General features: G+C 45.1%; 1 protein-coding gene across 2 annotated transcripts in view; it reads right to left on the minus strand.

The window, feature by feature from the left end:
* Positions 1-3,054: 3,054 nt before the first annotated feature.
* The window catches only part of LOC138675151 (aldo-keto reductase family 1 member C1-like), a 36,765-nt gene continuing 11,983 nt past the window's right edge, over positions 3,055-27,836 (minus strand). The window contains exons 7-9 of one of the 2 annotated variants that reach the window (XM_069763158.1): positions 6,263-6,428; positions 6,100-6,182; positions 3,055-4,615 (exon numbers count right to left, since the gene is read on the minus strand). In XM_069763158.1, coding sequence (XP_069619259.1) covers positions 4,573-4,615; positions 6,100-6,182; positions 6,263-6,428 — 292 coding nt within the window. In that variant the 3' untranslated portion in view covers positions 3,055-4,572. The remainder of the gene's footprint in view (positions 4,616-6,099; positions 6,183-6,262; positions 6,429-27,836) is intronic. The other variant, XM_069763159.1, reaches the window with a different exon arrangement.

Below are 27,836 nucleotides of genomic sequence, written 5' to 3' on the forward strand. Positions count from 1 at the left end.
ATAACCTGTGTGAACAGGGTTCAGAGAGGAAAAATCCATGTGTGCATACAGGGTAGAACAGCTTTTGTGCAGATAGCCCAAGAGGAGTGGTGGAACTCCCCAGTCTTGTAGACACAAGAGAACAATTATGGAAACAGGAACACATGGGCTACTTGCACAGTGAACAAGTCTGTATGATCATGTTCACACACCACCAAGAAACCTGAAGACACAAAAGAGAATAGTAAAGCCAAAAACACTCAGTTTGAAAAAATGTTGCAGTAATCCGCAAGTGCTAGTAAAAGATGTAAAAAACAGGGTATTTGGTTGATACGTTTTTTGCAAAAAATGTATACTAAGCTGCTCTACCAATCTTCACGGTATACCCTTATCAGAGCAGTCCTAACTAATGTATGCAATCCCTATCTGATGTATTTAAAAACCTGATCATCTGTATATAACCTGTGTGAACAGGGTTCAGAGAGGAAAAATCCATGTGTGCATACAGGGTAGAACAGCTTTTGTGCAGATAGCCCAAGAGGAGTGGTGGAACTCCCCAGTCTTGTAGACACAAGAGAACAATTATGGAAACAGGAACACATGGGCTACTTGCACAGTGAACAAGTCTGTATGATCATGTTCACACACCACCAAGAAACCTGAAGACACAAAAGAGAATAGTAAAACCAAAAACACTCAGTTTGAAAAAATGTTGCAGTAATCCGCAAGTGCTAGTAAAAGATGTAAAAAACAGGGTATTTGGTTGATACGTTTTTTGCAAAAAATGTATACTAAGCTGCTCTACCAATCTTCACGGTATACCCTTATCAGAGCAGTCCTAACTAATGTATGCAATCCCTATCTGATGTATTTAAAAACCTGATCATCTGTATATAACCTGTGTGAACAGGGTTCAGAGAGGAAAAATCCATGTGTGCATACAGGGTAGAACAGCTTTTGTGCAGATAGCCCAAGAGGAGTGGTGGAACTCCCCAGTCTTGTAGACACAAGAGAACAATTATGGAAACAGGAACACATGGGCTACTTGCACAGTGAACAAGTCTGTATGATCATGTTCACACACCACCAAGAAACCTGAAGACACTGGCATGTAATGAGGCCATATCCCCATCGAAACCTGGGCCATCGGCGTAGGATCTTAAACTTGCGCCTATCACGCGGAGGGCGACCGGTGGAGTGCGACTTTGGCATTCTTTCTGCCAAATGGTGGGTCCTACACTCAGCCATTTAGCTGAGTGAAGCCAATGTAAATGAGGTCATCAAAGCATGTGGGGTCCTACATAACTTCACCCGACTTCATGATTGCTCCTCATCTGATGGTGCTGAAGGTGTGTTGGGAAATGTGGGTAGGCCTAGACCAAATGTGATCCCTCACCGTCATCTACTCTCCGGACTGAAAGTACGTGATATTTTCACTAATTATTTTGTTACACCTCAGGTTTGGTACTTCTTGGCAAGAGTATGCTGTATCTATGTTGTAAGTTTAAAATGTTTATGTATATAAATATCATTTTTTTATTTAATTTGCTGTGTGTGTTCAGTTACTTTATCTTCTAGATGTTTTTGTTTTGGATCTTTTAGTAATTAATTCAATAAGAGACAAAACTTGGCATTTTGAAAATTTTTATAAAGCCAAAATAGAACTTGAGTTACCGAAAACCATATTTCCATCATATGGCTTTTTTGCCCAGACAAATTTGGGCATGCCTTTTTTTCAAGATTTGTTCAACCAAATAATGGAACATAAACATAAATTTGCTGAAGCAAAAACAGAAAATACCAAAATTTATAAATCTTGGTACATTGGTGGAGGTGATGGCAGGAGTCCAGCCTCTCTTTGTTGTTGTCTTTGGTGTTTAACTTGGCATTCCCCCTGTGGGGGTGCATAATCTGGGCCATGATGTATGATGTGGCCAGGATCAGGTTGCTGAGCGGCAAAGTGGCCATAGGGAAAATGGAGATTATACTCCTGGGGATTCTGGTAACTACGTGCCTCATACCCCCCAATATGGCCATGTGATCCAAAGCCAGGTTGGGACCAGCCTCCAACACTGGGTCTGTACAAGTGGCCATATTGGGTATGTGGGTTATAGGCTGCCAATTGGGCCTGTTGTGGCCAAGGTTGGTTTGGGGGGGAATGGGTTGAGGTGTAGGCACCCGTGGAGGAGGTCCCTCAGATCCATATTGAGCATGCACTTCTGGGTGACAGCTGCCAACTCTCCAAGAATTCAAATACCTCATATGGGGTATTGGGTGGTGTACATGCATCAACGAGGATCTGAATGGATCCTCGCACATGTAGCTGCACCTCACGGTGCAGGTTTCTCCTAGCAATGCAGGTGTTAAAATGTTCAGTTAAAGAGCTGCTAGAGCTTTCCAGCTGTTGATGGTCTAAGCTGTTCAGTGTTGGCCACTCCCCTTTCTTATATACACTGGCCTCTGCTTTCAGGAATGCCAGTGTTAGTTTCTTGTTGCCTGGCTTTGGAGCTGGAAGTGTTGGTTGTATGAGGTGGTGTTTGGGGTGTTTAAGTAAAGACTGTTGTTTGATTTTTTCGATTGTGTGCATTTCCTCATCTTCTTCTGTCTGTTTTTCCTTCCTTCACTCTCCGATGTTCCACTCTGTTTTTTCTGAGTTCATATTAGTGTGATTGGTATTTTCCCTTATCCTAATACATATTCCCTTGTTAGTCTGGTTTGTGTATTTTCATACGCTACTACTACCCAATTCCCTGGGTGGGGGATGGAAAATATTAAATGTGGATTCAGGAGCTCGGCAAGGTACGTGGCCACAATGTCTTTATCATTACAAGTAATTTGGGGAGCAGGGATGCTAGAGTGCTCCCTAGCGCATGTGATATGGAAGGAGACCATGGTTCGAGATATCTGACAACAGTGATGATGACCTTGGGGACACTCTCACATCATGAAATCTTGATACTGATGATTTGTTTCTATTCATGTATCATATTTAAAGCCAGATCAGTAAAAATAAAACTTACATGGTGTAAACAACAGAAAAGAGTGTTTTAAATGAAAATAAAAGACAAATTCATATAAATTTAAGGATGTTTAAAAAGCTAAGGGACCGCTATGGGCACAATCACAGATGCCCCACAGATTCTCAGCTATTTGACAACCACGTGAAAGACTTAAAACAATGAAATTGATACTGTGTTGTACAGAATTTAAAAGGATTCAAGGTATTGAATTACATCATTAGTTTTTGATTAGTTAAAAGGGTATTGGCGAAACCTTTAAACAGTTGACACCTTCAAAGTAAATTGCAAATAAAATATATATTATACAGAGCAATGTTCAGCATGGTGACTCCGTGGTTAGCGCTGGAGTCCTGGGTTCAAAACCCATCAAGGACATCATCTGCAAGGAGTTTGTATGCTATCCCTGTATTTGCGTGGGTTCTCTGGTTTCCTCCCATACTCCAAAAACATACAGATAGGGAATTTAGATTGTGAGCCCCATCAGGGACAGTGATGATAAAGTGTGCAAACTGTAAAGCGCTGCAGAATATGTTAGCGTTATATAAAAATAAAGATTATTATTATTAATGTTGTACTCTTGACTTAAAACACAAAGAGATGTTGCTGTGGAATTGCATCATCTGAACTCAGCCTTAGAATTTCTCAGTAGGTGTTAAAGCTTATCTATGTGCTATCATTTTAAATCTGAGCCATAATAAGCGCTATACCATATTTATATATATATTTCCTTGACCGCAACACTGCAAAAACGCTAGTGCATGCCCTTATCATCTCCCGCCTCGACTACTGCAACCTCCTACTCTCTGGACTCCCCTCTAGCACTCTGGCACCACTCCAATCCATCCTACACTCTGCTGCCCGACTAATCCACCTGTCCCCCCGCTATTCCCCAGCCTCTCCCCTGTGTCAAGCCCTTCACTGGCTTCCTATCGCCCAGAGACTCCAGTTCAAAACCCTCACAGTGACATACAAAGCCATCCACAACCTGTCTCCTCCATACATCTGTGACATGGTCTCCCGGTACCTACCTACACGCGACCTCCGATCCTCGCAAGACCTCCTTCTCTACTCCCCTCTCATCTCTTCTTCCCATAACCGCATCCAAGACTTCTCCCGTGCTTCCCCCATACTCTGGAACTCTCTACCCCAACACATCAGACTTGCGCCTACCATAGAAACCTTCAAAAAGAACCTGAAGACTCATCTCTTCCGACAAGCCTACAGCCTGCAGTGATCCTCAACCTACTGAACAGCCGCACAGCCAGCTCTTCCCTCTCCTAGTGTATCCTCACCCACCCCCTGCAGACTGTGAGCCCTCGCGGGCAGGGTCCTCCCTCCTTATGTACTCGTGTGCCTTGTTATCTGCTCATGTTTAATGTAATTGTCTATATTTGCCCTGCATTCACATGTAAAGCGCCATGGAATAAATGGCGCTATAAAAATGTATAATAATAATAATAATACCAAAAGTCAGAACCCATTTCATATATTCTCTGTAGAACACAATCTGCTAGACTAAGATACTAAGACACCGGGGTTAATAGTATGAATCCAGAAAAATTGGCCAACGTTCTTAGTATTCATCGTGAAATGGATACTTAGGGCTTTCTTTCCAACTAAAATAAAAAATAGAATACAAAAGTAAGTACATAAAATAAAAGATAAAAAAAAATACATTAATAGATAATGTTAAAAATAATCTACTATATAATTGTCTAAGGGTCACTTCCGTCTTTCTGTCTGTCTCGGAAATCCCAAGTCGCTGATTGGTCGCGGCAAAACGGCCACGACCAATCAGCGAGGGGCACAGTCTGGCAGCAAAATGGACGCTCCTTAATCCCCGCAGTCAGTGCCCGCTCCATAATCCCCTCCAGTCAGCGCTCAAAAATGGTTAATGGCAGACCGCGTTATGTCACGGTGTAACGCACTCCGTTATTGCTGCTATTAACCCTGTGTGACCAACTTTTTACTATTGATGCTGCCTATGCAGCATCAATAGTAAAAAGATTTAATGTTAAAAATAATTAAAAAATAAAAAATCATTATATACTCACCCTCCGTTGGCCCCCCCGGATCCAGCCGAGGCCTTTCCCGCTCCTCGCAACGCTTCGGTGACCAGTCCATGCATTGCGGTCTCGCGAGATGATGACGTAGCAGTCTCGCGAGACCGCAATGCACTCTTGGGACGGGAGCGTCGCAATCGGCTGGACCCAGGGGGCCGACAGAAGGTGAGTATATAACTATTGTTTATTTTAATTCTTTTTTTAACAGGGATATGGTGCCCACGTGGCTGTGCTATATTCAACGTGGCTGTGGTATATATTACGTGGCTTGGCAATATACTACATTGCTGTGCTCTGTACTATGTGGCCTGTGTTATACACTGCATGGGCAGTGTTGTATAGTACGTCTCTGTGGTATATACTACGTGGCTGTGCTATATATTACATGGCTGTGCAATATATTACGTGGCTGTGCAGCATATTACATGGCTGTGCTATATACTATGTGTCTGTGCTATATACTACGTGGCTGGGCAATATACTACATGGCTGTATTATACACTACATGGCTGTGCTATATACTACGTGGCTGTGGTATATACTACGTGGCTGTGCTATATACTACGTGGCTGTGCTATATCCTACATGGGCTGTGTTATATACTACGTGGGCTGTGTTATACGCTACTTGGCTGTGGTATATTTCTCTGCTGTATCTGTGCATCATGAATCGTGGTATATGTTAAAGAGGGGGGCCCACTGAGACTCTTTCACCCGGGGCCCTCAAAAACCTGGAGCCGACCCTGGCTTCACTGATTGGTCATGCCTGGCCGCGAACAATCAGCGACAGGTGCAGTCCGCCCAGGAATTGCTGCGGAATTTGAACCACGCTTCGCTAATTGGTCGCGGCCGGCCGAATCCTTTGTATAAATTGCATTATTCTGAAAACTTCATAAATCAACTACATACATATTCTAGAATACCCGATGCGTTAGAATCGGGATACCATCTAGTAATAAATAAAAGTAAATATAAAGAAAAATATATGAATAAATACTGTATGTTCTCGGAAGCTAGAACGTCAGGAAAGACACATACGCATTGGTAATCAAGTAACGCAGGTTTATATTGACTCCATCTAGAGATTTCATGTCTTCATCACTTAAGTCAAAGTCAAATACCTGTAAGTGAAAAGTAATAAAAAAATATAGTTTTTTTTTTAGATGAAGGAAATTATTGAAATTTTAATTTCTTCATTTACCTGGAAGTTTTCCTTGATCCTCTCAGGGTTGAAGCTTTTTGCCAAGACGACAAATCCCCTCTGTAACAAATATCTCAGGGCCACCTGCGCAGGAGAGCGGTTCAGCTTCTTAGCGACTGTATTTAATACGGGGTCTTCAAGAACTTTGGGGGAATTCTGATCAACCCTGTCAGAAAGAAAATCAAATAAAACTCAAACTTTACATAAAATTTTGGTGAAGGGAAAGAAAACAAGCACATTGGTTTATGGTTCTCAAAAGAAAAGTTATTATATGGCCGTCTGTGATGTCTCATTCTGTGAGTGACGCTATTATATGTGCACTATATATATTGCTATCATATGCATACTATGGATGATACTGTTACTACTATCACAGGATAGTTAATATTACATGAGACATGATATGAAGAATAAAACTTTGGCAATAAAGCAAGTTGTTATATTCTTGTACATAGGGGCAGTATTATAGTAGTTATATTCTTGTACATAGGAGCAGTATTATAGTAGTTATATTCTTGTACATAGGGGCAGTATTATAGTAGTTATATTCTCGTACATAGGAGCAGTATTATAGTAGTTATATTCTTGTACATAGGGGCACTATTATAGTAGTTATATTCTCGTACATAGGAGCAGTATTATAGTAGTTATATTCTTGTACATAGGAGCAGTATTATAGTAGTTATATTCTTGTACATAGGGGCACTATTATAGTAGTTATATTCTCGTACATAGGGAGCAGTATTATAGTAGTTATATTCTTGTACATAGGAGCAGTATTATAGTAGTTATATTCTTGTACATAGGAGCAGTATTATAGTAGTTATATCCTTGTACATAGGGGCAGTATTATAGTAGTTATATTCTTGTACATAGGGGCACTATTATAGTAGTTATATTCTCGTACATAGGGAGCAGTATTATAGTAGTTATATTCTTGTACATAGGAGCAGTATTATAGTAGTTATATTCTTGTACATAGGAGCAGTATTATAGTAGTTATATCCTTGTACATAGGGGCAGTATTATAGTAGTTATATTCTTGTACATAGGGGCACTATTATAGTAGTTTTATTCTTGTACATAGAAGCAGTATTATAGTAGTTATATTCTTGTACATAGGAGGCAGTATTATAGTAGTTATATTCTTGTACATAGGAGCAGTATTATAGTAGTTATATTCTTGTACATAGGGGAACTATTATAGTAGTTATATTCTCGTACATAGGGAGCAGTATTATAGTAGTTATATTCTTGTACATAGGAGCAGTATTATAGTAGTTATATTCTTGTACATAGGAGCAGTATTATAGTAGTTATATTCTTGTATATAGGGGCAGTATTATAGTAGTTATATTCTCGTACATAGGAGCAGTATTATGGTAGTTATACTCTTGTACATAGGAGCAGTATTATAGTAGTTATATTCTTGTACATAGGAGCAGTATTATAGTAGTTATATTCTTGTACATAGGGGCAGTATTATAGTAGTTATATTCTCGTACATAGGAGCAGTATTATAGTAGTTATATTCTCGTACATAGGAGCAGTATTATAGTAGTTATATTCTTGTACATAGTGGCAGTATTATAGTAGTTATACTCTTGTACATAGGAGCAGTATTATAGTAGTTATATTCTCATACATAGGGGCAGTATTATAGTAGTTATATTCTTATACATAGGGGCAGTATTATAGTAGTTATATTCTTGTACATAGGTGCAGTATTATAGTAGTTATATTCTTGTATATAGGAGCAGTATTATAGTAGTTATATTCTTGTACATAGGGGCAGTATTATAGTAGTTATATTCTTGTACATAGGAGAAGTATTATAGTAGTTATATTCTTGTACATAGGAGCAGTATTATAGTAGTTATATTCTTATACTAGACATTAACAGACTCTCAGACTCTCTTCTACCCCTGTCCTCCATATCTTCACAGCACGACACAGATAGTGCCACTGCTTTCTATAACTCCACCCTCACTTCAGCCATAGACTCAGTCGCCCCTCTCATGCATGGCAAAGTGTGACAAATTAATAGGCAACCCTGGCATAACAATCTTACCAAAAAACTTCAACAAGCATCCAGGTTCGCGGAGTGGCGTTGTAAGAAAACACGCCTGCCAGACAACTTCACTGCTTTCAAACAAGCTACACTTGCCGTCAAATTAGCCCTCGCCGCTGCTAAACAGACCTATTTCACAAACCTTGTATCTTCATTATCCTACAACCTAAAACAACTGTTCAACACATTTAACTCTCTCCTCCTCCCACCACTGTCACCTCCAACTCCCCTCATCTCTTCCGAGGACTTTGCCACCTACTTCAAAAGCAAGATCGACCAAACAAGGCAAACCCTTACTGTTCCACCACCCCAACCACTCCATATACCAGACGGCTGCCCTTCCCTAATAACTTCCCTCTCCAACCTCACTGAAGGAGAGTTTACTCACCTCCTTTCCAAATCACACCTCACCACCTGTGCATTTGACCCCATCTCTTCCCACCTGCTCCCCAACCTCACTAACACGCTCATTTCAGCCCTAACCCATCTCTTAAACCTATCGCTATCTTCTGGTACCTTCCCCTCTGCCTTCAAACATGCCACCATCACATCCATCCTCAAAAATACTAACCTTGACCCAACTGCTATGCCCAGCTATTGCCCCATATCACTGCTCCCTTTTGCTTCAAAACTCTTTGAGCAGCATGTCCATGCTCAACTTTCCTCCCACCTCTCATCTAACTCTCTCCTTGACAACCTCCAATCTGACTTACTCACAGCCAAAGCTAACAGACAGTTCTCCATCCTCCTCCTTCTCGACCTGTCCTCTGCCATCGACACAGTCGACCACTGCCTACTGCTACAGATTCTTTCTTCCCCGGCGTCAAAGACCTTGCCCTGTCCTGGATTGCCTCATACCTTTCCGACCGCACATTTAGCATTTCCCACTCACACAACACCTCCTCATCCCGCCCTCTCTCTGTTGGTGTCTCTCAAGGCTCTGTCCTAGGGCCTCTTCTTTTTTTCCATCTATACCCTTGGCCTAGAACAACTCATAAAGTCCCATGGCTTCCAGTACCACCTGTATGCAGACGACACCCAGATCTACCTCTCTGGCCCAGATGTCACCTCTCTGCTGTCCAGAATCCCGGAGTGTCTGTCAGCCATATCCTCCTTCTTCACCTCTTGCTTCCTAAAACTCAATGTAGGCAAAACCGAACTCATCATCTTTCCCCATCTCGCGTATCCTCTCTACTTGATCTATCTATTATGGTAAATGGCATCACGCTCTCTCCCTGTAAGGTTTTTAGACAAAATTGTTATATCTGCCATTATTTTCAATAAAACCTAGTTTTCCCTGTCGGTCATCTTGCTTTCTGTTCTGCTGCATCTATTTGGCCCTTAACCAGCATAGAGTTCTCAGTTTCTATGTTTCCGCCCTGTTTTCTGCCACGTGCCCTTTTTGGCTATGTGCACACATTGCGGATTAGGCTTAGGAATTTCTGGTGCGGATTCTGCCTCTCCTGGTTTTTGTGCGTTTTTGCTGCAGATTTGCTGCGTTTTTTACCCCTGCAGTTTTCTATAATGGAATGGATACAAAAACGCTGCAGATTCACAAAAAAGAAGTTGTTACGGAACCCCACCGCACCAAGAATATGTTGTGCAGTTATATGTATGTATAATAGGTTCCAGGTGAGATGCATGTCCCTAATGCATCAGCCCACAGGCTGCGCCCCTGGGCAGAGAGGACAAGATATTCCCCTTTTGACCTTCCCCACCTTTATAATTCCCACAGTAAATATCGGCAGGCTCCGGCCACCTGCTGCTATGGTAATGTATGTCTGGCCTGCCGCTTTTCAATTGGCCCGCTCTCTGTATCTGTGTGATATATATTCTGTGTCCTGTGACTAAAGTGTTGTCATACTGGAAATATGTGGAGACGCAGTGATCTTTTATATGCGCCCATGTAACCAAGCAATTCCAGCCAGCGTCCTTCATTCAGACTCCAGCCAAAGCAGGGTGGACCTCCTGAAACACTGGGTGGTACTGAAAGAGGTACTCCAGCACGGCAGACCCCGTTACACTGGTGGCAGACAGCGGGATGTGATACCCAGTCTACAGGAGGAAAGGAATGAATGGAAAACAACTACCAGAAGTTAAAGAGGACTACATTAAAAGATCTGGTGGAAGCTCGAGGGTTAATCGCCAGCAACAAAACAAAAGCGGATTTGATAGCAGCCATCATGGAACACGACAGTGCAGCGTCCCCCAATGTGAACGTGGAGGAGACTGAATTCCAGAGGGAGGTAAAGAAAAGACTGGCGTTCTATGGCCCAAACCCTGCAGTAGAGATCATACAAAAGGTGATTTGTTATGATCTGGTGGTTTAGGAACAACATGAGACAAGCTCTGAAGGAGGTGGTATCTGTACTGACCGCAAACCCTGAACCTAGCAGCGCAACTAAAAATAGCCGTGGGGGGTACCTGACGCTCCCTAGACCCCTCGGCACAGCCTAAGTTCTAACTTCTTAAGATGGAAACAGGAAACCTATCTTGCCTCAGAGAAAATCCCCAAAGGAAAGATAGCCCCCCACAAATATTGACGGTGAGAGGAGGGGAAAATAACATACGCAAAAATGAAATCAGATTTTAGCATAGGAGGCCAGTCTAGCTTGATAGATTGGACAGGAAAGGATACTGTGCGGTCAGTATAAAAACTACAAAACAATCCACACAGAGTTTACAAAATCTCCACACCTGACAAAAGGTGTGGAGGGTAAATCTGCTTCCCAGAGCTTCCAGCTAACAGAAAAAATCCATACTGTCAAGCTGGACAAATATAGAATGCACAGAACAATAAGTCCACAACATGTGGACTGAAATGAGCAAAGCCAGAACTTATCTTTGCAGAACTGGTGAGGAAACCAGGAGAATCCAAGCAGAGATGTGAATCCAGCCAGGAAACATTGGCAAGTGGCACAGGCTGAAGAAAGAGCCAGACTTAAATAGCGGACGATAAGTGGAGGCAGCTGATGACAGCTAACTCCAAGGAGCAGCCATACCACTAGAAACCACAAGAGGGAGCCCAAGAGCAGAACTCACAAAAGTGCCACTTACAAACACCGGAGGGAGCCCAAGAGCGGAATTCACAACAGTACCCCCCCCCCTTGAGGAGGGGTCACCGAACCCTCACCAGAGCCCCCAGGCCGATCAGGACAAGCCAAGTGAAAAGCACGAACCAAATCGGTAGCATGGACATCGGAGGCAACAACCCAAGAATTATCCTCCTGGCCATAACCCTTCCACTTGACAAGATACTGAAGCCTCCGTCTCGAAAAACGAGAATCCAAAATCTTCTCAACCTCATATTCCAACTCTCCCTCAACCAACACCGGGGCAGGAGGGTCAACCGAGGGAACAACGGGCACCACATATCTCCGCAACAAAGATCTATGGAAAACATCATGAATGGCAAAAGAGGCAGGAAGAGCCAAACGAAAAGACACCGGATTAATAATTTCAGAAATTTTATAAGGACCAATAAACCGAGGTTTAAACTTAGGAGAAGAAACCTTCATGGGAACATGACGAGAAGACAACCAAACCAAATCCCCCACACGAAGCCGGGGACCAACACGCCGACGGCGGTTAGCAAAACGTTGAGCCCTTTCCTGAGACAACGTTAAATTGTCCACCACATGAGTCCAAATCTGCTGCAGCCTGTCCACCACAGAATTAACACCAGGACAATCAGAAGGCTCAACCTGCCCAGAAGAAAAACGAGGATGAAAACCAAAATTACAAAAGAAAGGTGAAACCAAAGTAGCCGAACTAGCCCGATTATTAAGGGCAAACTCGGCCAACGGCAAGAAAGACACCCAATCATCCTGATCAGCAGACACAAAGCATCTCAAATAGGTCTCCAAGGTCTGATTAGTTTGCTCAGTTTGGCCATTAGTCTGAGGATGAAACGCCGAAGAAAAAGATAAATCAATGCCCATCCTAGCACAAAAGGCCCGCCAAAATCTAGAGACACAATATTCTCCGGAATGCCATGCAAACGAACCACATGCTGAAAAAACAATGGAACCAGATCTGAGGAGGAAGGCAACTTAGGCAAAGGTACCAGATGGACCATTTTAGAGAACCGGTCACAAACAACCCAGATAACAGACATCTTCTGGGAAACAGGAAGATCCGAAATAAAATCCATGGAAATATGCGTCCAGGGCCTCTCAGGGACCGGCAAAGGCAAAAGCAACCCACTAGCGTGGGAACAGCAAGGCTTGGCCCGGGCGCAAGTCCCACAGGACCGCACAAAAGCACGCACATCGCGAGACAAGGAAGGCCACCAAAAGGACCTAGCAACCAAATCTCTGGTACCAAAAATCCCAGGATGACCAGCCAACACTGAACAATGAACCTCAGAAATTACCTTACTTGTCCATCTATCAGGAACAAACAGCTTCCCCAATGGACAGCGGTCAGGCCTATCAGCCTGAAATTCCTGAAGCACCCGCCCCAAATCAGGGGAGATAGCAGAAAGAATCACCCCTTTCTTAAGAATGCCAACCGGCTCAAGGACTCCAGGAGAATCCGGCAAAAAACTCCTAGAGAGGGCATCCGCCTTAACATTCTTAGATCCTGGAAGATATGAGACCACAAAATCAAAACGGGAGAAAAACAGGAACCACCGAGCCTGTCTAGGGTTCAGCCGCTCGGCCGACTCAAGGTAAATCAAATTCTTATGATCGGTCAAGACCACAATGTGGTGCTTGGCTCCCTCAAGCCAATGTCGCCACTCCTCAAATGCCCACTTCATAGCCAACAACTCCCGATTGCCGACATCATAATTGCGTTCCGCAGGCGAAAACTTTCGGGAAAAGAAGGCACATGGCTTCATCAAGGAACCATCAGAATTCCTCTGTGACAAAACGGCCCCTGCCCCAATCTCAGAAGCGTCAACCTCAACCTGAAAAGGAAGAGAAACATCCGGTTGACGCAACACAGGGGCAGAAGTAAATCGGCGTTTAAGCTCCTGAAAGACCTCAACAGCCTCAGAGGACCAATTAGTCACATCAGCGCCTTTCTTCGTCAAATCGGTCAGGGGTTTAACCACACTAGAGAAGTTGGCAATGAAACGGCGATAAAAATTAGCAAAGCCCAAAAATTTCTGAAGGCTCTTCACAGATGTGGGTTGAATCCAGTCATGAATGGCTTGGACCTTAACAGGATCCATTTTTATAGACTAAGGAGAAAAAATAAACCCAAAAAAAGAGACCTTCTGAACTCCAAATAGGCACTTAGACCCCTTCACAAATAGAACATTATCACGAAGGATCTGGAATACCATCCTGACCTGCTTCACATGAGGCTCCCAATCATCGGAAAAAATAAAAATATCATCCAAATACACAATCAGGAATTTGTCAAGATAATTGCGGAAAATATCATGCATGAAAGACTGGAACACAGATGGAGCATTAGAGAGCCCAAATGGCATCACAAGGTATTCAAAATGGCCTTCGGGCGTATTAAATGCAGTCTTCCATTCGTCACCCTGTTTAATACGAACAAGATTATATGCCCCTCGAAGATCAATCTTGGTAAACCAACTAGCCCCCTTAATCCTAGCAAACAAATCAGAGAGCAAAGGTAAAGGATATTGGAATTTGACCGTGATCTTATTAAGAAGGCAATAATCAATACAGGGTCTTAAGGAGCCATCCTTCTTGGCAACAAAAAAGAATCCCGCTCCCAATGGTGACGAAGACGGCCGAATATGCCCCTTCTCTAAAGACTCCTTAACATAGCTCCGCATGGCGGCATGCTCTGGCACAGACAGGTTGAAAAGTCGGCCCTTAGGGAACTTACAGCCAGGAATCAAGTCAATAGCACAATCACAGTCCCTGTGTGGTGGAAGGGAACTGGACTTGGGCTCATCGAATACATCCTGGAAATCTAACAAAAATTCAGGAACATCAGAAGAGGGGGAAGAGGAAATTGACATCAAAGGAACGTCACTATGTACCCCTTGACAAGCCCAACTAGTCACAGACATTGATTTCCAATCCAGCACTGGATTGTGTACTTGTAACCATGGAAAACCCAGTACAACAACATCATGTAAATTATGCAACACCAGAAAACGGCAATCTTCCTGATGTGCAGGAGCCGTGTACATAGTCATCTGCTTCCAGTACTGAGGTTTATTCTTGGCCAATAGTGTAGCATCAATACCCCTCAAGGGTATGGGACTCTGCAAAGGCTGCAAAGAAAAACCACAGCGCCTGGCGAATTCTAAGTCCATTAAGTTCAGAGCAGCGCCTGAATCCACAAATGCCATGACAGAAAAAGATGACAATGAGCAAATCAGGGTCACAGACAGGAGAAACTTAGGCTGCACAGTACTAATGGTAACAGATCCAGCGACCCTCTTAATACGCTTAGGGCAATCAGAAATAGTATGAACAGAATCACCACAGTAAAAACACAGCCCATTCTGACATCTGTATCCCCTCAGTTCCGCTCTAGTCAAAATCCTATCACATTGCATGGGCTCAGGACTTTGCTTAGAGGACACTGCCATATGGTGCACCACTTTGCGTTCGCGCAGGCGCCGATCAATCTGAATGGCTAGAGACATAGATTCGCTCAAACCAGTAGGCGTAGGGAAGCCCACCATAACATCTTTAAGGGCTTCAGAAAGACCCTTTCTGAAAATTGCTGCCAGAGCGTCCTCATTCCATTTAGTAAGCACAGACCATTTTCTAAATTTCTGGCAGTATAATTCTGCCGCTTCCTGACCCTGACACAGGGCCAACAGTGTTTTCTCAGCATGCTCTACAGAGTTAGGTTCGTCATATAATAATCCGAGCGATTGAAAAAATGCATCTACATTAAGCAATGCCGAATTCCCTGACTCAAGTGAGAATGCCCAGTCCTGAGGGTCGCCACGCAGTAGAGAAATAACTATCTTTAGTTGCTGAACGGGGTCACCAGAGGAACAGGGTTTCAGAGCAAAAAACAATTTGCAGTTATTTTTAAAGTTCAAAAACTTAGATCTATCCCCGTAAAACAAATCCGGAGTAGGAATTCTAGGCTCTAAGGCCGGAGTCTGAACCACATAATCTTGAATACTCTGCACTCTTGCAGCAAGCTGATCCACACGAGAAAACAAACCCTGAACATCCATGCCAAAACATATATCCTGAACCACCCAGATATCAAGAGGAAAAAAAACAAAACAAACCAAAGCACAGAAAAAAAAATGGTTCATAACTTTCTTTTCCTTCTTTTGAGATACATTTAATTCATTTTTGGCCACTTGTACTGTTATGATCTGGTGGTTTAGGAACAACATGAGACAAGCTCTGAAGGAGGTGGTATCTGTACTGACCGCAAACCCTGAACCTAGCAGCGCAACTAAAAATAGCTGTGGGGGGTACCTGATGCTCCCTAGACCCCTCGGCACAGCCTAAGATCTAACTTCTCCTAAAGATGGAGACAGGAAACCTATCTTGCCTCAGAGAAAATCCCCAAAGGAAAGATAGCCCCCCACAAATATTGACGGTGAGAGGAGGGGAAAATAACATACGCAGAAATGAAATCAGATTTTAGCATAGGAGGCCAGTCTAGCTTGATAGATAGGACAGGAAAGGATACTGTACGGTCAGTATAAAAACTACAAAACAATCCACACAGAGTTTACAAAATCTCCACACCCTTCAGTTAAGAAAAAAACCCACAATACTATCACCATAAGTGTCAGTATTCACAGGAGATCTGTACTTAGTATGCAGTGTCTGTGTAGAGGTTATACAATGATCACCGGTGACATTACACACAGGAGCTCTGTATATAGTATACAGTGTATAGTGTCAGTGTATAGGTAACACTGACTCACCAGTGACGTCTCTAGGTGAAATCCTTCATCTTTCATCCAGCACAGACCGCCATCACTTCATCCAGCCAGGACTCGTCTCTGCAGGAAATAACACAGTAATTTCGAGCTCCGCTTGCAGAACACATTACTTAATTTTTCCCAACTTCTACATTACACCGCATGAAGAAAAAGAGGCAACATAGTGTCACTCTACACAGTAACAGGACCGCCCCCCATTTAAAACAGTGTCCTCAAAAAATAAAATAAATACATCACTGCAGTAATAATATCCCTTAAATAGCTCCTATGGTAATAATAATATCCCCCATCCTGGCCCCGTTTATCTCATTCCTGGCTCCAGCCATATGTTCTCCCATCCTTCCCTCATGAGTATCCATTCTGCCCCATATGATCTCCCCATCCTTCCCCATCATTCTCCATTGTGTCCATCCTGCCCCATGATCCTGCACGATCTGTCTCCAATCCTGCCCCATGTCTTTCATTCTGCCCTGTGTCTCCAATCCTGTCCCGTATCTACATTCTGCCCATATCTCCAATCCTGCCCTATCTGTCTCCAGTCCTTCCCCCAGTGTGTCCAGCATCTCTGCCCCCAGTGTCCAGCATCTCTGCCCCCAATGTCCAGCATCTCTGCCCCCAGTGTCCAGCATCTCTGCCCCCAGTGTCCAGCATCTCTGCCCCAATGTGTCCAGCATCCTGCCCCCAATGTGTCCAGCATCTCTGCCCCAATGTGTCCAGCATCCTGCCCACAGTGTGTCCAGCATCTCTGCCCCAATGTGTCCAGCATCTCTGCCCCCAATGTCCAGCATCTCTGCCCCCAGTGTCCAGCATCTCTGCCCCCAGTGTCCAGCATCTCTGCCTCCAGTGTGTCCAGCATCCTGCCCCCAGTGTGTCCAGCATCCTGCCCCCAATGTCCAGCATCTCTGCCCCCAATGTGTCCAGCATCCTGCCCCCAATGTCCAGCATCTCTGCCCCCAATGTCCAGCATCTCTGCCCCCAATGTCCAGCATCTGTGCCCCAATGTGTCCAGCATCCTGCCCCCAGTGTGTCCAGCATCCTGTCCCAGTGTGTCCAGCATATTGCCCACAGTGTGTCCAGCAATCTGCCCCAGTGTCTCCAGCATATTGCCCCCAGTGTGTCCAGCAATCTCCCCCAGTGTGTCCAGCATCCTGCCCCCAGTGATGGATCTTGCTGGCTTGCAAAGCTGGTCTTTAAAGCCTGAATGTCCACAAGAATTTTATCAGTTACTCCACATAAGTCTTTTACACGAGCCTCCATCTTCCCAGATACTTTAAGGCAGAAAAGCTAGAATAGAGAAAAGGGCACAACCACTGTCATCACAGAAAGTATAACTGGATATCTGGCATCCACGGTCCACAGCAGACTCGGCGTTACCTGACCCAGCAGACACTAACGTTGGCTTCACAATCTTTTCAAGTGTAAAATACAGTCTGTATAGAGTCTTGTGCTTGGGTGCAAGGAAACACAGAAAACACATGCTTGTTTAAGTAGTTCTTGTATTAGTTCATACAATTAGGGGTTAACACAGTTGCAAGCAGGAAACAAGACAGGCAGGAATAAACCTTAACTCCATCTAGTCACAGCAACAGGTTAAAGTCTCTCTCTCTACTTCCCTTGCCAATATTGATGGTAAAAGCTGAGGGATTCCTGAGTCCACACATGTCCAAGGATCCGAAGTAGAAGGTGGTTAGAATGATAAGTCCAAGACTTCCAGGAGCAAGGTGACAGGTAAGGCTACTTTCACACTAGCGTCGGTACGGGACTGTCACCATGCGTCGGCCCGACGTACCAACGCAAACTGCGAAAATAATGAAGAAGCATCCGCTGCCCCATTGTAAGGTCCGGGGAGGAGGAGGCGGAGTTTTGGCCACGCATGCGCGGTCGGAAATGGCGGACTCGACGCACAAAAAAAAGTTACATGTAACGTTTTTAGTGCCGATGGTGTGCCAAAACACGACGCATGCGACGTGTGGTCATACGTCTCAATGCGTCGCTAATGCAAGTCTATGGAGAAAAAACACATCCTGCGGGCACATTTGCAGGATGCGTTTTTTTCTCCAAAATGACGCATTGCGACGTACAGCAAACAACGCTAGTGTGAAAGTAGCCTAATGCTGCAGACTTGATTCTGAACACTGATTAAACAGCTGATGCTGTTTAAGGGTATGTGCACACGTTGCAGATTCTCTGCAGATCCGCAGCATTTTTTTGCAGTGCAGAAACGCTGCAGATCCGCAGTTGATTTACAGTACAATGTAAATCAATGAGAAAGAAAAAATGCTGTGTACACTTTGCAGAAAATCCGCTGCGGAAACGCTGCGGTTTGAAAGAAGTAGCATGTCACTTCTGTAACGGGGTCTGCCGTGCTGGAGTACCTCTTTCAGTACCACCCCGTGTTTCAGGAGGTCCACTCTGCTTTGGCTGGAGTCGGAATGAAGGACGCTGGCTGGAATTCCTTGATTACATGGGTGCATATAAAAGATCACTGCGTCTCCACATATTTCCAGTATGACAACACTTTACTCACAGGACACAGAATATATATCACACAGATACAGAGGGCGGGCCAATTGAAAAACAGCAGGCCAGACATACATTACCATAGCTGCAGGTGACCGGAGCCTGCCTGTTATGATCAGGCGGCCTTGGAACAACATGAAAAGACCTTCGCTGGAGTAGTGGTAACTATACAGACCGCTAACCCTGAACTTATCACAGACACTAGAAGTAGCCATGGGGTGTGCCTATCAGACCTAGACACCTCGATACAGCCGGATGACTAAATATCCCTAAAGATGGAAAATAGGAAAACTGACTTGCCTTAGAGTAGACCCCCAAAGTATAGGCAGCCCCCCACAAATAATGACGGTGAGTAGGAGAGGAAGAGACACACGCAGGCGGAAAACAGATTTAGCAAAGGAGGCCACTTCTACCTAGATAGGAAAGTATAGTACAGGATACTGTGCGGTCAGCACAAAATCTACAAAATATCCACCGCAGAAAAATACAAAAACTCCACCACCTAACTAAAGGTGTGGAGAGTATATCTGCAACTCCAGCGAATCCAACCAGACTGAGAAAACAACAGGACAGTCGAATCTGGAACAAAATAGAAACTATGAACAGCACTGAAAAATAGACACACAGCCCGTGAGCCTAAGAAAAAGAATAAGACACTTATCTTTAGCTGAAATGGCAGCAGGCAGGAGAGGCCAGGCAGAGAACCATTACTGGCAATAGAACATTGACAACTGGCAGGGACTAATGAGTCCTGCAAAGCTAAATACCCCAGTCAGCTTTGCAATTAGCAGATACACCTGTACAATCCTGCAGTCCAGGCACAACTGCATTACCATCTACAACCACCGGAGGGAGCCCAAAAGCAGAATTCACAACACTGCCGATATTTACTGTGGGAATTATAAAGGTGGGGAAGGTGAAAAGAGGAATATCTTGTCCACTCTGCCCAGGGGAGCAGCCTGTGGGCTGATTCATTAGGGACATGCATCTCACCTGGAACCTATTATACATACATATAACTGCACAACATATTCTTGGTGCGGTGGGGTTCCGTAACACGGCTCCCCTTTTCAGCGATGCGATCGGCATACACAGTCTGATCCTTAACGGATCGGTTTGGGGATGACCGAAGTTTATGGGGTGGGTACAAGTTCCGTTTGTTGACTTAGTCCATCGGCGTTACCGTTTTGTTTGCCGGGTCTGTAGTGGATGGTGAAGTCCAGAGGTTGTAGGGCTAAACTCCACCGCAGTAATCTGGTGTTGTCTCCAGAGACTCGATTAAGCCAGACTAGGGGATTATGGTCCGTTAGGAGGGAAAACAAATACAAATATGGTTGCAACTTTTTGAGTGCCCATACTACCACCAGGCACTCCTTCTCGATGGCCGCATAGCTTACTTCACGGGGCAGTAGTTTCCGACTCAGATAAGCTACCGGGTGTTCTTGGTCGTCCAGCCCGACTTGGCTCAGTACTGCCCCCAATCTGTTGTGAGTTCTGTTTTTGGGCTCCCTCTGGTGGTTACTGATGGTACTGGGTGACTTGTGTTCTCTGCGGTCTCTGGTGTCCACCTGTTCCATCAGGTTATGGGAGTTTCCTATTTAACCTGGCTTTCTTGTCATTTCCTCGCCGGCTATCAATGTAATCAGTGTTTCTTTTTACCTCTGCTACCTGCTTCTGTAATCTTCAGGACAAGCTAAGTTTTGATTTTCCTGTTCCACGTTTTGCTTTATTTTTGTCTTAGTCCAGCTTTCAGATATGTGATTCCTTGCTGCTGGTTGCTCTAGTGGGCTGAAATTACTCCTCATGTTCCATGAGTTGGCACATGAGTTCAAGTAATTTCAGGATGGTTTTTTGAAGGGTTTTTCGCTGACCGCGCAGTTCACTTTTGTATCCTCTGCTATCTAGCTTTAGCAGGCCTCATTTTTGCTGATTCTGTTTTCATAACTACGTATGTGCTTTCCTCTCATTTCACCGTTATTACATGTGGGGGGCTGCTATTTCTGTGGGGTGTTTCTCTGGAGGCAAGTGAGGTCTGTGTTTCTTCTAATAGTGGAAGTTAATCCATCGGCTGGCGCGAGACGTCTAGGAATCATCGTAGGCACGTTCCCCGGCTACTGCTAGTTGTGTGTTTAGGTTCAGGATCGCGGTCAGCTCAGGTTCCATCACTCTAGAGCTTGTTTTGTTTTTGTGCTTGTCCTTTTGTGATCCCCTGCCATTGGGATCATGACAGTATAGCCGGCCAAAAAAAAAAAATTGGTCATCATTTTGGCTGAAGTAGGAGGAAAAGTAGTCTGAGGAAGTTTTTTTTTTTTTTTTTTGTTTCCCTCCTCAGTGTTTGCTGCCTAGCCTTAATTGCAGCCTGGCTGCTTCTTTCCTCCTCTTAATCCTTGAATGGCTCTGACCTCAGCTGTTTATCATGGACGTCCAGAGTTTGGCTTCCAGCCTGAATAATCTTGCTGCTAAGGTTCAAAATATACAAGATTTTGTTGTACATACTCCTATGTCTGAACCTAGAATTCCTATCCCAGAGTTTTTTTCTGGAGATAGATCTAGTTTTCTGAATTTTAGGAACAATTGCAAGTTGTTTCTTTCCTTGAAATCTCGCTCCTCTGGAGACCCTACTCAGCAGGTCAAGATTGTTATATCTTTCCTGCGGGGTGACCCTCAGAATTGGGCATTTGCATTGGCACCAGGGGATCCTGCGTTGCTCAATGTGGATGCGTTTTTTCTGGCATTGGGTTTGCTCTATGAGGAACCTAACCTAGAGATTCAGGCTGAAAAAGCTTTATTGGCTCTCTCTCAGGGGCAAGATGAAGCAGAAATATATTGTCAGAAATTTCGGAAATGGTCGGTGCTTACTCAGTGGAATGAGTGCGCTCTGACTGCGAAATTCAGAGATGGCCTTTCTGAGGCCATTAAAGATGTTATGGTGGGGTTCCCGGCGCCTACAGGTCTGAATGAGTCCATGACTATGGCTATTCTGATTGATCGGCGTTTACGGGAGCGCAAACCTGTGCACCATTTGGCGGTGTCTTCTGAACAGGCACCTGAGATAATGCAATGTGATAGAATTCATTCCAGAAGTGAACGGCAAAATTATAGGCGGAAAAATGGATTGTGTTTTTATTGTGGTGATTCAGCTCATGTTATATCAGCATGCTCTAAACGCACAAAAAAGGTTGATAAGTCTGTTGCCATTGGTACTTTACAGTCTAAGTTCATTCTGTCTGTGACTCTGATTTGTTCATTATCATCCATTTCCGTCGATGCCTATGTGGATTCAGACGCTGCCCTGAGTCTTATGGATTGGTCATTTGCCAATCGCTGTGGGTTTAGTCTGGAACCTCTGGAAGTTCCTATTCCTTTGAAAGGAATTGACTCTACACCTTTGGCTATGAATAAACCTCAGTACTGGACACAAGTGACTATGCGTATGACTCCCGTTCATCAGGAGGTGATTCGCTTCCTGGTACTGTATAATTTACATGATGTCTTAGTGCTTGGTCTGCCATGGTTACAAACTCATAACCCAGTCCTGGACTGGAAAACAATGTCTGTGTTAAGCTGGGGATGTCAGGGGGTTCATGATGATGCATCTCCGATTTCTATCGCTTCATCTACTCCTTCTGAGGTTCCGGTATTTTTGTCTGATTATCGGGAGGTTTTTGAGGAGCCTAAGCTCAGTACGCTTCCTCCTCACAGGGATTGCGATTGTGCTATAGATTTGATTCCTGGCAGTAAATTCCCTAAAGGTCGTTTGTTCAATCTGTCTGTGCCAGAGCATACTGCTATGCGGAATTATGTTAAGGAGTCCTTGGAAAAGGGACATATCCGTCCATCTTCGTCCCCTTTGGGAGCAGGTTTTTTTTTCGTGGCCAAAAAAGATGGTTCCTTGAGGCCTTGCATAGATTATCGTCTTTTGAATAAGATTACAGTCAAATATCAGTATCCTTTGCCATTGTTGACTGATTTGTTCGCTCGCATTAAGGGGGCTAAATGGTTCACTAAGATTGATCTTCGGGGTGCGTATAATCTTGTGCGGATAAGGCAGGGTGATGAGTGGAAAACCGCATTTAATACGCCTGAGGGCCATTTCGAGTATTTGGTGATGCCTTTTGGACTTTCTAATGCTCCTTCTGTCTTCCAGTCTTTTATGCACGATATTTTCCGTGAATATCTGGATAAATTTATTATCGTGTATTTGGATGATGTTTTGTTTTTTTCTGATGACTGGGAGTCTCATGTTCAGCAGGTCAGGAAGGTGTTTCAGGTCCTGCGGGCCAATTCCTTGTTTGTAAAGGGTTCTAAATGTCTCTTTGGAGTCCAGAAGATTTATTTTTTGGGGTATATTTTTTCCCCTTCTACTATTGAGATGGATCCCGTCAAGGTTCAGGCTATTTGTGACTGGACGCAGCCTACATCTCTTAAGAGTCTACAGAAGTTCTTGGGCTTTGCTAATTTTTATCGTCGCTTCATAACTAATTTTTCTAGTGTTGTCAAGCCTTTGACGGATTTGACTAAGAAGGGTGCTGATGTTGCTGATTGGTCTCCTGCTGCTGTGGAGGCCTTTCAGGAACTTAAGCGCCGGTTTTCTTCTGCTCCTGTGTTGCGTCAGCCAGATACGTCGCTTCCTTTTCAGGTTGAGGTTGATGTTTCCGAGATCGGAGCGGGGGCGGTTTTGTCACAGAGAAGCTCCGATGGCTCAGTGATGAAGCCATGTGCGTTCTTTTCTAGAAAATTTTCGCCCGCTGAACGGAATTATGATGTTGGTAATCGGGAGCTTTTGGCCATGAAGTGGGCATTTGAGGAGTGGCGTCATTGGCTTGAGGGTGCTAGACATCATGTGGTGGTCTTGACTGATCACAAAAATCTGATGTACCTTGAGTCTGCCAAGCGTCTGAATCCTAGACAGGCTCGTTGGTCACTGTTTTTCTCCCGTTTCAAGTTTGTGGTTTCATACCTGCCAGGTTCAAAGAATGTGAAAGCGGATGCTCTTTCTAGGAGTTTTGTGCCTGACTCCCCTGGAAATTCTGAGCCCACTGGTATCCTTAGGGATGGGGTGATTTTGTCGGCTGTCTCCCCAGACTTGCGACGTGCTTTGCAGGAGTTTCAGGCGGATAAACCTGATCGTTGTCCGCCGGAAAGACTGTTTGTTCCGGATAATTGGACCAGTAGAGTCATCTCCGAGGTCCATTCTTCTGCGTTGGCAGGTCATCCTGGAATATTTGGTACTAGAGACTTGGTGGCCAGGTCTTTTTGGTGGCCTTCCTTGTCGAGGGATGTGCGTTCTTTCGTGCAGTCTTGTGGAGTTTGCGCTCGGGCTAAGCCTTGCTGTTCTCGGGCCAGTGGATTGTTGTCACCTTTGCCTATCCCGAAGAGGCCTTGGACGCACATTTCCATGGACTTTATTTCGGATCTCCCTGGCTCTCAAAAAATGTCCGTCATCTGGGTTGTGTGTGACCGCTTTTCTAAGATGGTTCATCTGGTACCCTTGCCTAAGTTACCTTCCTCCTCTGAGTTGGTCCCTCTGTTTTTTCAAAACGTGGTCCGTTTGCATGGGATTCCGGAGAACATCGTTTCTGACAGGGGATCCCAGTTTGTGTCTAGATTTTGGCGGACGTTCTGTGCTAAGATGGGCATTGATTTGTCCTTTTCGTCTGCATTCCATCCCCAGACGAATGGCCAGACGGAACGAACTAATCAGACTTTAGAAACTTATTTAAGGTGTTTTGTTTCTGCTGATCAAGATGACTGGTTTACCTTTTTGCCGCTTGCCGAGTTTGCCCTTAATAATCGGGCTAGTTCTGCTACCTTGGTTTCTCCTTTCTTTTGTAATTCGGGGTTTCATCCTCGTTTTTCCTCTGGTCAGGTGGAGCCTTCTGATTGTCCTGGAGTGGACATGGTGGTGGATAGGTTGCATCAGATTTGGAGTCATGTGGTGGACAATTTGAAGTTGTCCCAGGAGAGGGCTCAGCAGTTTGCTAATCGCCGTCGCCGCGTGGGTCCTCGACTTCTTGTTGGGGACTTGGTGTGGTTGTCTTCTCGTTTTGTTCCTATGAAGGTCTCTTCTCCTAAGTTCAAGCCTCGGTTCATCGGTCCCTATAGGATCTTGGAAATTCTTAACCCTGTGTCGTTTCGTTTGGATCTCCCGGCATCGTTTGCTATTCATAATGTGTTCCATCGGTCGTTGTTGCGGAAGTATGAGGTACCTGTTGTTCCTTCGCTTGAGCCTCCTGCTCCGGTGCTGGTGGAGGGTGAATTGGAGTATGTTGTGGAGAAGATCTTAGATTCTCGTGTTTCCAGACGGAAACTCCAGTATTTGGTCAAGTGGAAGGGTTATGGTCAGGAGGATAATTCTTGGGTGGTTGCATCTGATGTTCATGCTGCCGATTTGGTCCGTGCATTTCATAGGGCTCATCCTGGTCGCCCTGGTGGTTCTCGTGAGGGTTCGGTGACCCCTCCTCAAGGGGTAGGTACTGTTGTGAGTTCTGTTTTTGGGCTCCCTCTGGTGGTTACTGATGGTACTGGGTGACTTGTGTTCTCTGCGGTCTCTGGTGTCCACCTGTTCCATCAGGTTATGGGAGTTTCCTATTTAACCTGGCTTTCTTGTCATTTCCTCGCCGGCTATCAATGTAATCAGTGTTTCTTTTTACCTCTGCTACCTGCTTCTGTAATCTTCAGGACAAGCTAAGTTTTGATTTTCCTGTTCCACGTTTTGCTTTATTTTTGTCTTAGTCCAGCTTTCAGATATGTGATTCCTTGCTGCTGGTTGCTCTAGTGGGCTGAAATTACTCCTCATGTTCCATGAGTTGGCACATGAGTTCAAGTAATTTCAGGATGGTTTTTTGAAGGGTTTTTCGCTGACCGCGCAGTTCACTTTTGTATCCTCTGCTATCTAGCTTTAGCGGGCCTCATTTTTGCTGATTCTGTTTTCATAACTACGTATGTGCTTTCCTCTCATTTCACCGTTATTACATGTGGGGGGCTGCTATTTCTGTGGGGTGTTTCTCTGGAGGCAAGTGAGGTCTGTGTTTCTTCTAATAGGGGAAGTTAATCCTTCGGCTGGCGCGAGACGTCTAGGAATCATCGTAGGCACGTTCCCCGGCTACTGCTAGTTGTGTGTTTAGGTTCAGGATCGCGGTCAGCTCAGGTTCCATCACCCTAGAGCTTGTTTTGTTTTTGTGCTTGTCCTTTTGTGATCCCCTGCCATTGGGATCATGACACCAATCCAAATATAGAAGCGTCTGTGTGAACAAGGAAATGTTTAATTGGATCGGTTGCGGCCAATACAGGGGTATTGGTGAGGGCGTCCTTTAGCTGGCGGAAGGCTTCCTCACACTCTGGGGTCCAGGTTACCTGGCGGGGTTGGTTCTTATGGGTCAGATCAGTGAGGGGCTTGGCTACGCTGCTGTAATTGGGGACGAATTTCCTGTAATACCCCGCTGTCCCTAGAAACGCCATGACCTGGGTTTTAGTGCGTGGGGTGGGCCATTTGGCTATGGCCTCAATCTTGGCTTGTTCTGGTCGCTGTTTCCCACTTCCCACCCAATGCCCTAAATACTGAACCTCTGCTTTGCCCACGTGACACTTGTTTGGGTTCAGGGTGATTCCAGCCTTGTGGATCCTCTCTAATACTGTCTCTAGGTGATTTAGATGCTCTTCCCATGTCGCGCTGTAGATGGCGATGTCATCCAGGTAGGCACAAGCATAGTCCTGGAGACCATCCAGGAGCCGGTCAGCCAGCCTCTGGAAGGTCGCCGGGGTATTCTTCATCCCGAATGGCATAGCTCGAAACTGGAATAAGCCGAACGGGGTGACAAATGCTGACTTGGGAATAGCGTCAGGACTAAGGGGAATCTGCCAGTAGCAAAAAACAAACTGTCAACGGCGCTCAACACCTGAACCCACTACAAACAGTGGGGATAACCTCTATAACAACCCAGCTGCTGGTAGCCAAACAGAACCTGTGCCGCTTTCTGTAAAGGTCAAAACTATATATATACAAAACGGTACCGCGCTTGGGTTGCTACAATACCTCCCCTGATAACAGGGGCGTAATAGCCTCCTATAAGACTGGTGGACACGTGTGTCGTGCTGCAACCGCAGCCCCGGGAATCGCGCTGTGGATAGGGCGCTGCACTAATATGCGTCAGACATGCTTGATCCCAAACAAAACAATACTATGAGCCCATCAACAGGGAATGGATCTCTTACCGTAGATGATGAAAAGGAGCCCCTCCGCTGCTGATGGACTTGAATGCGGCTGCGGTACAGGACTTGCAGATAGCGGTGACTGGAGGATGGGCGTGCAGGAGCACACGTGGATGAGAGCGGTATAGAACGCCGCTGCCAGATGCAGAGCCAGGGAACGTCCCGGCCGGAGGCGTTCCTGGTTACACTGGAAAAACAAAGATGGCCGACGCTGACACGCAGCGTGTGACGTCACGGGCCTACGGAAGCACCCAAGGACCAAAAAGGTAAACCGACGCGTTTCGAAGGGAGGACGCCCTTCTTCATCAGGGTTACCAGCTAACCCTGATGAAGAAGGGCGTCCTCCCTTCGAAACGCGTCGGTTTACCTTTTTGGTCCTTGGGTGCTTCCGTAGGCCCGTGACGTCACACGCTGCGTGTCAGCGTCGGCCATCTTTGTTTTTCCAGTGTAACCAGGAACGCCTCCGGCCGGGACGTTCCCTGGCTCTGCATCTGGCAGCGGCGTTCTATACCGCTCTCATCCACGTGTGCTCCTGCACGCCCATCCTCCAGTCACCGCTATCTGCAAGTCCTGTACCGCAGCCGCATTCAAGTCCATCAGCAGCGGAGGGGCTCCTTTTCATCATCTACGGTAAGAGATCCATTCCCTGTTGATGGGCTCATAGTATTGTTTTGTTTGGGATCAAGCATGTCTGACGCATATTAGTGCAGCGCCCTATCCACAGCGCGATTCCCGGGGCTGCGGTTGCAGCACGACACACGTGTCCACCAGTCTTATAGGAGGCTATTACGCCCCTGTTATCAGGGGAGGTATTGTAGCAACCCAAGCGCGGTACCGTTTTGTATATATATAATCTGCCAGTAGCCTTTGCATAGATCGATGGTGGTCAAATACTTTGCCCCCGCCAG

This window comes from Ranitomeya imitator, chromosome 4, assembly GCF_032444005.1.
Source record: "Ranitomeya imitator isolate aRanImi1 chromosome 4, aRanImi1.pri, whole genome shotgun sequence".
In the NCBI taxonomy this organism is placed as follows: domain Eukaryota; kingdom Metazoa; phylum Chordata; class Amphibia; order Anura; family Dendrobatidae; genus Ranitomeya; species Ranitomeya imitator.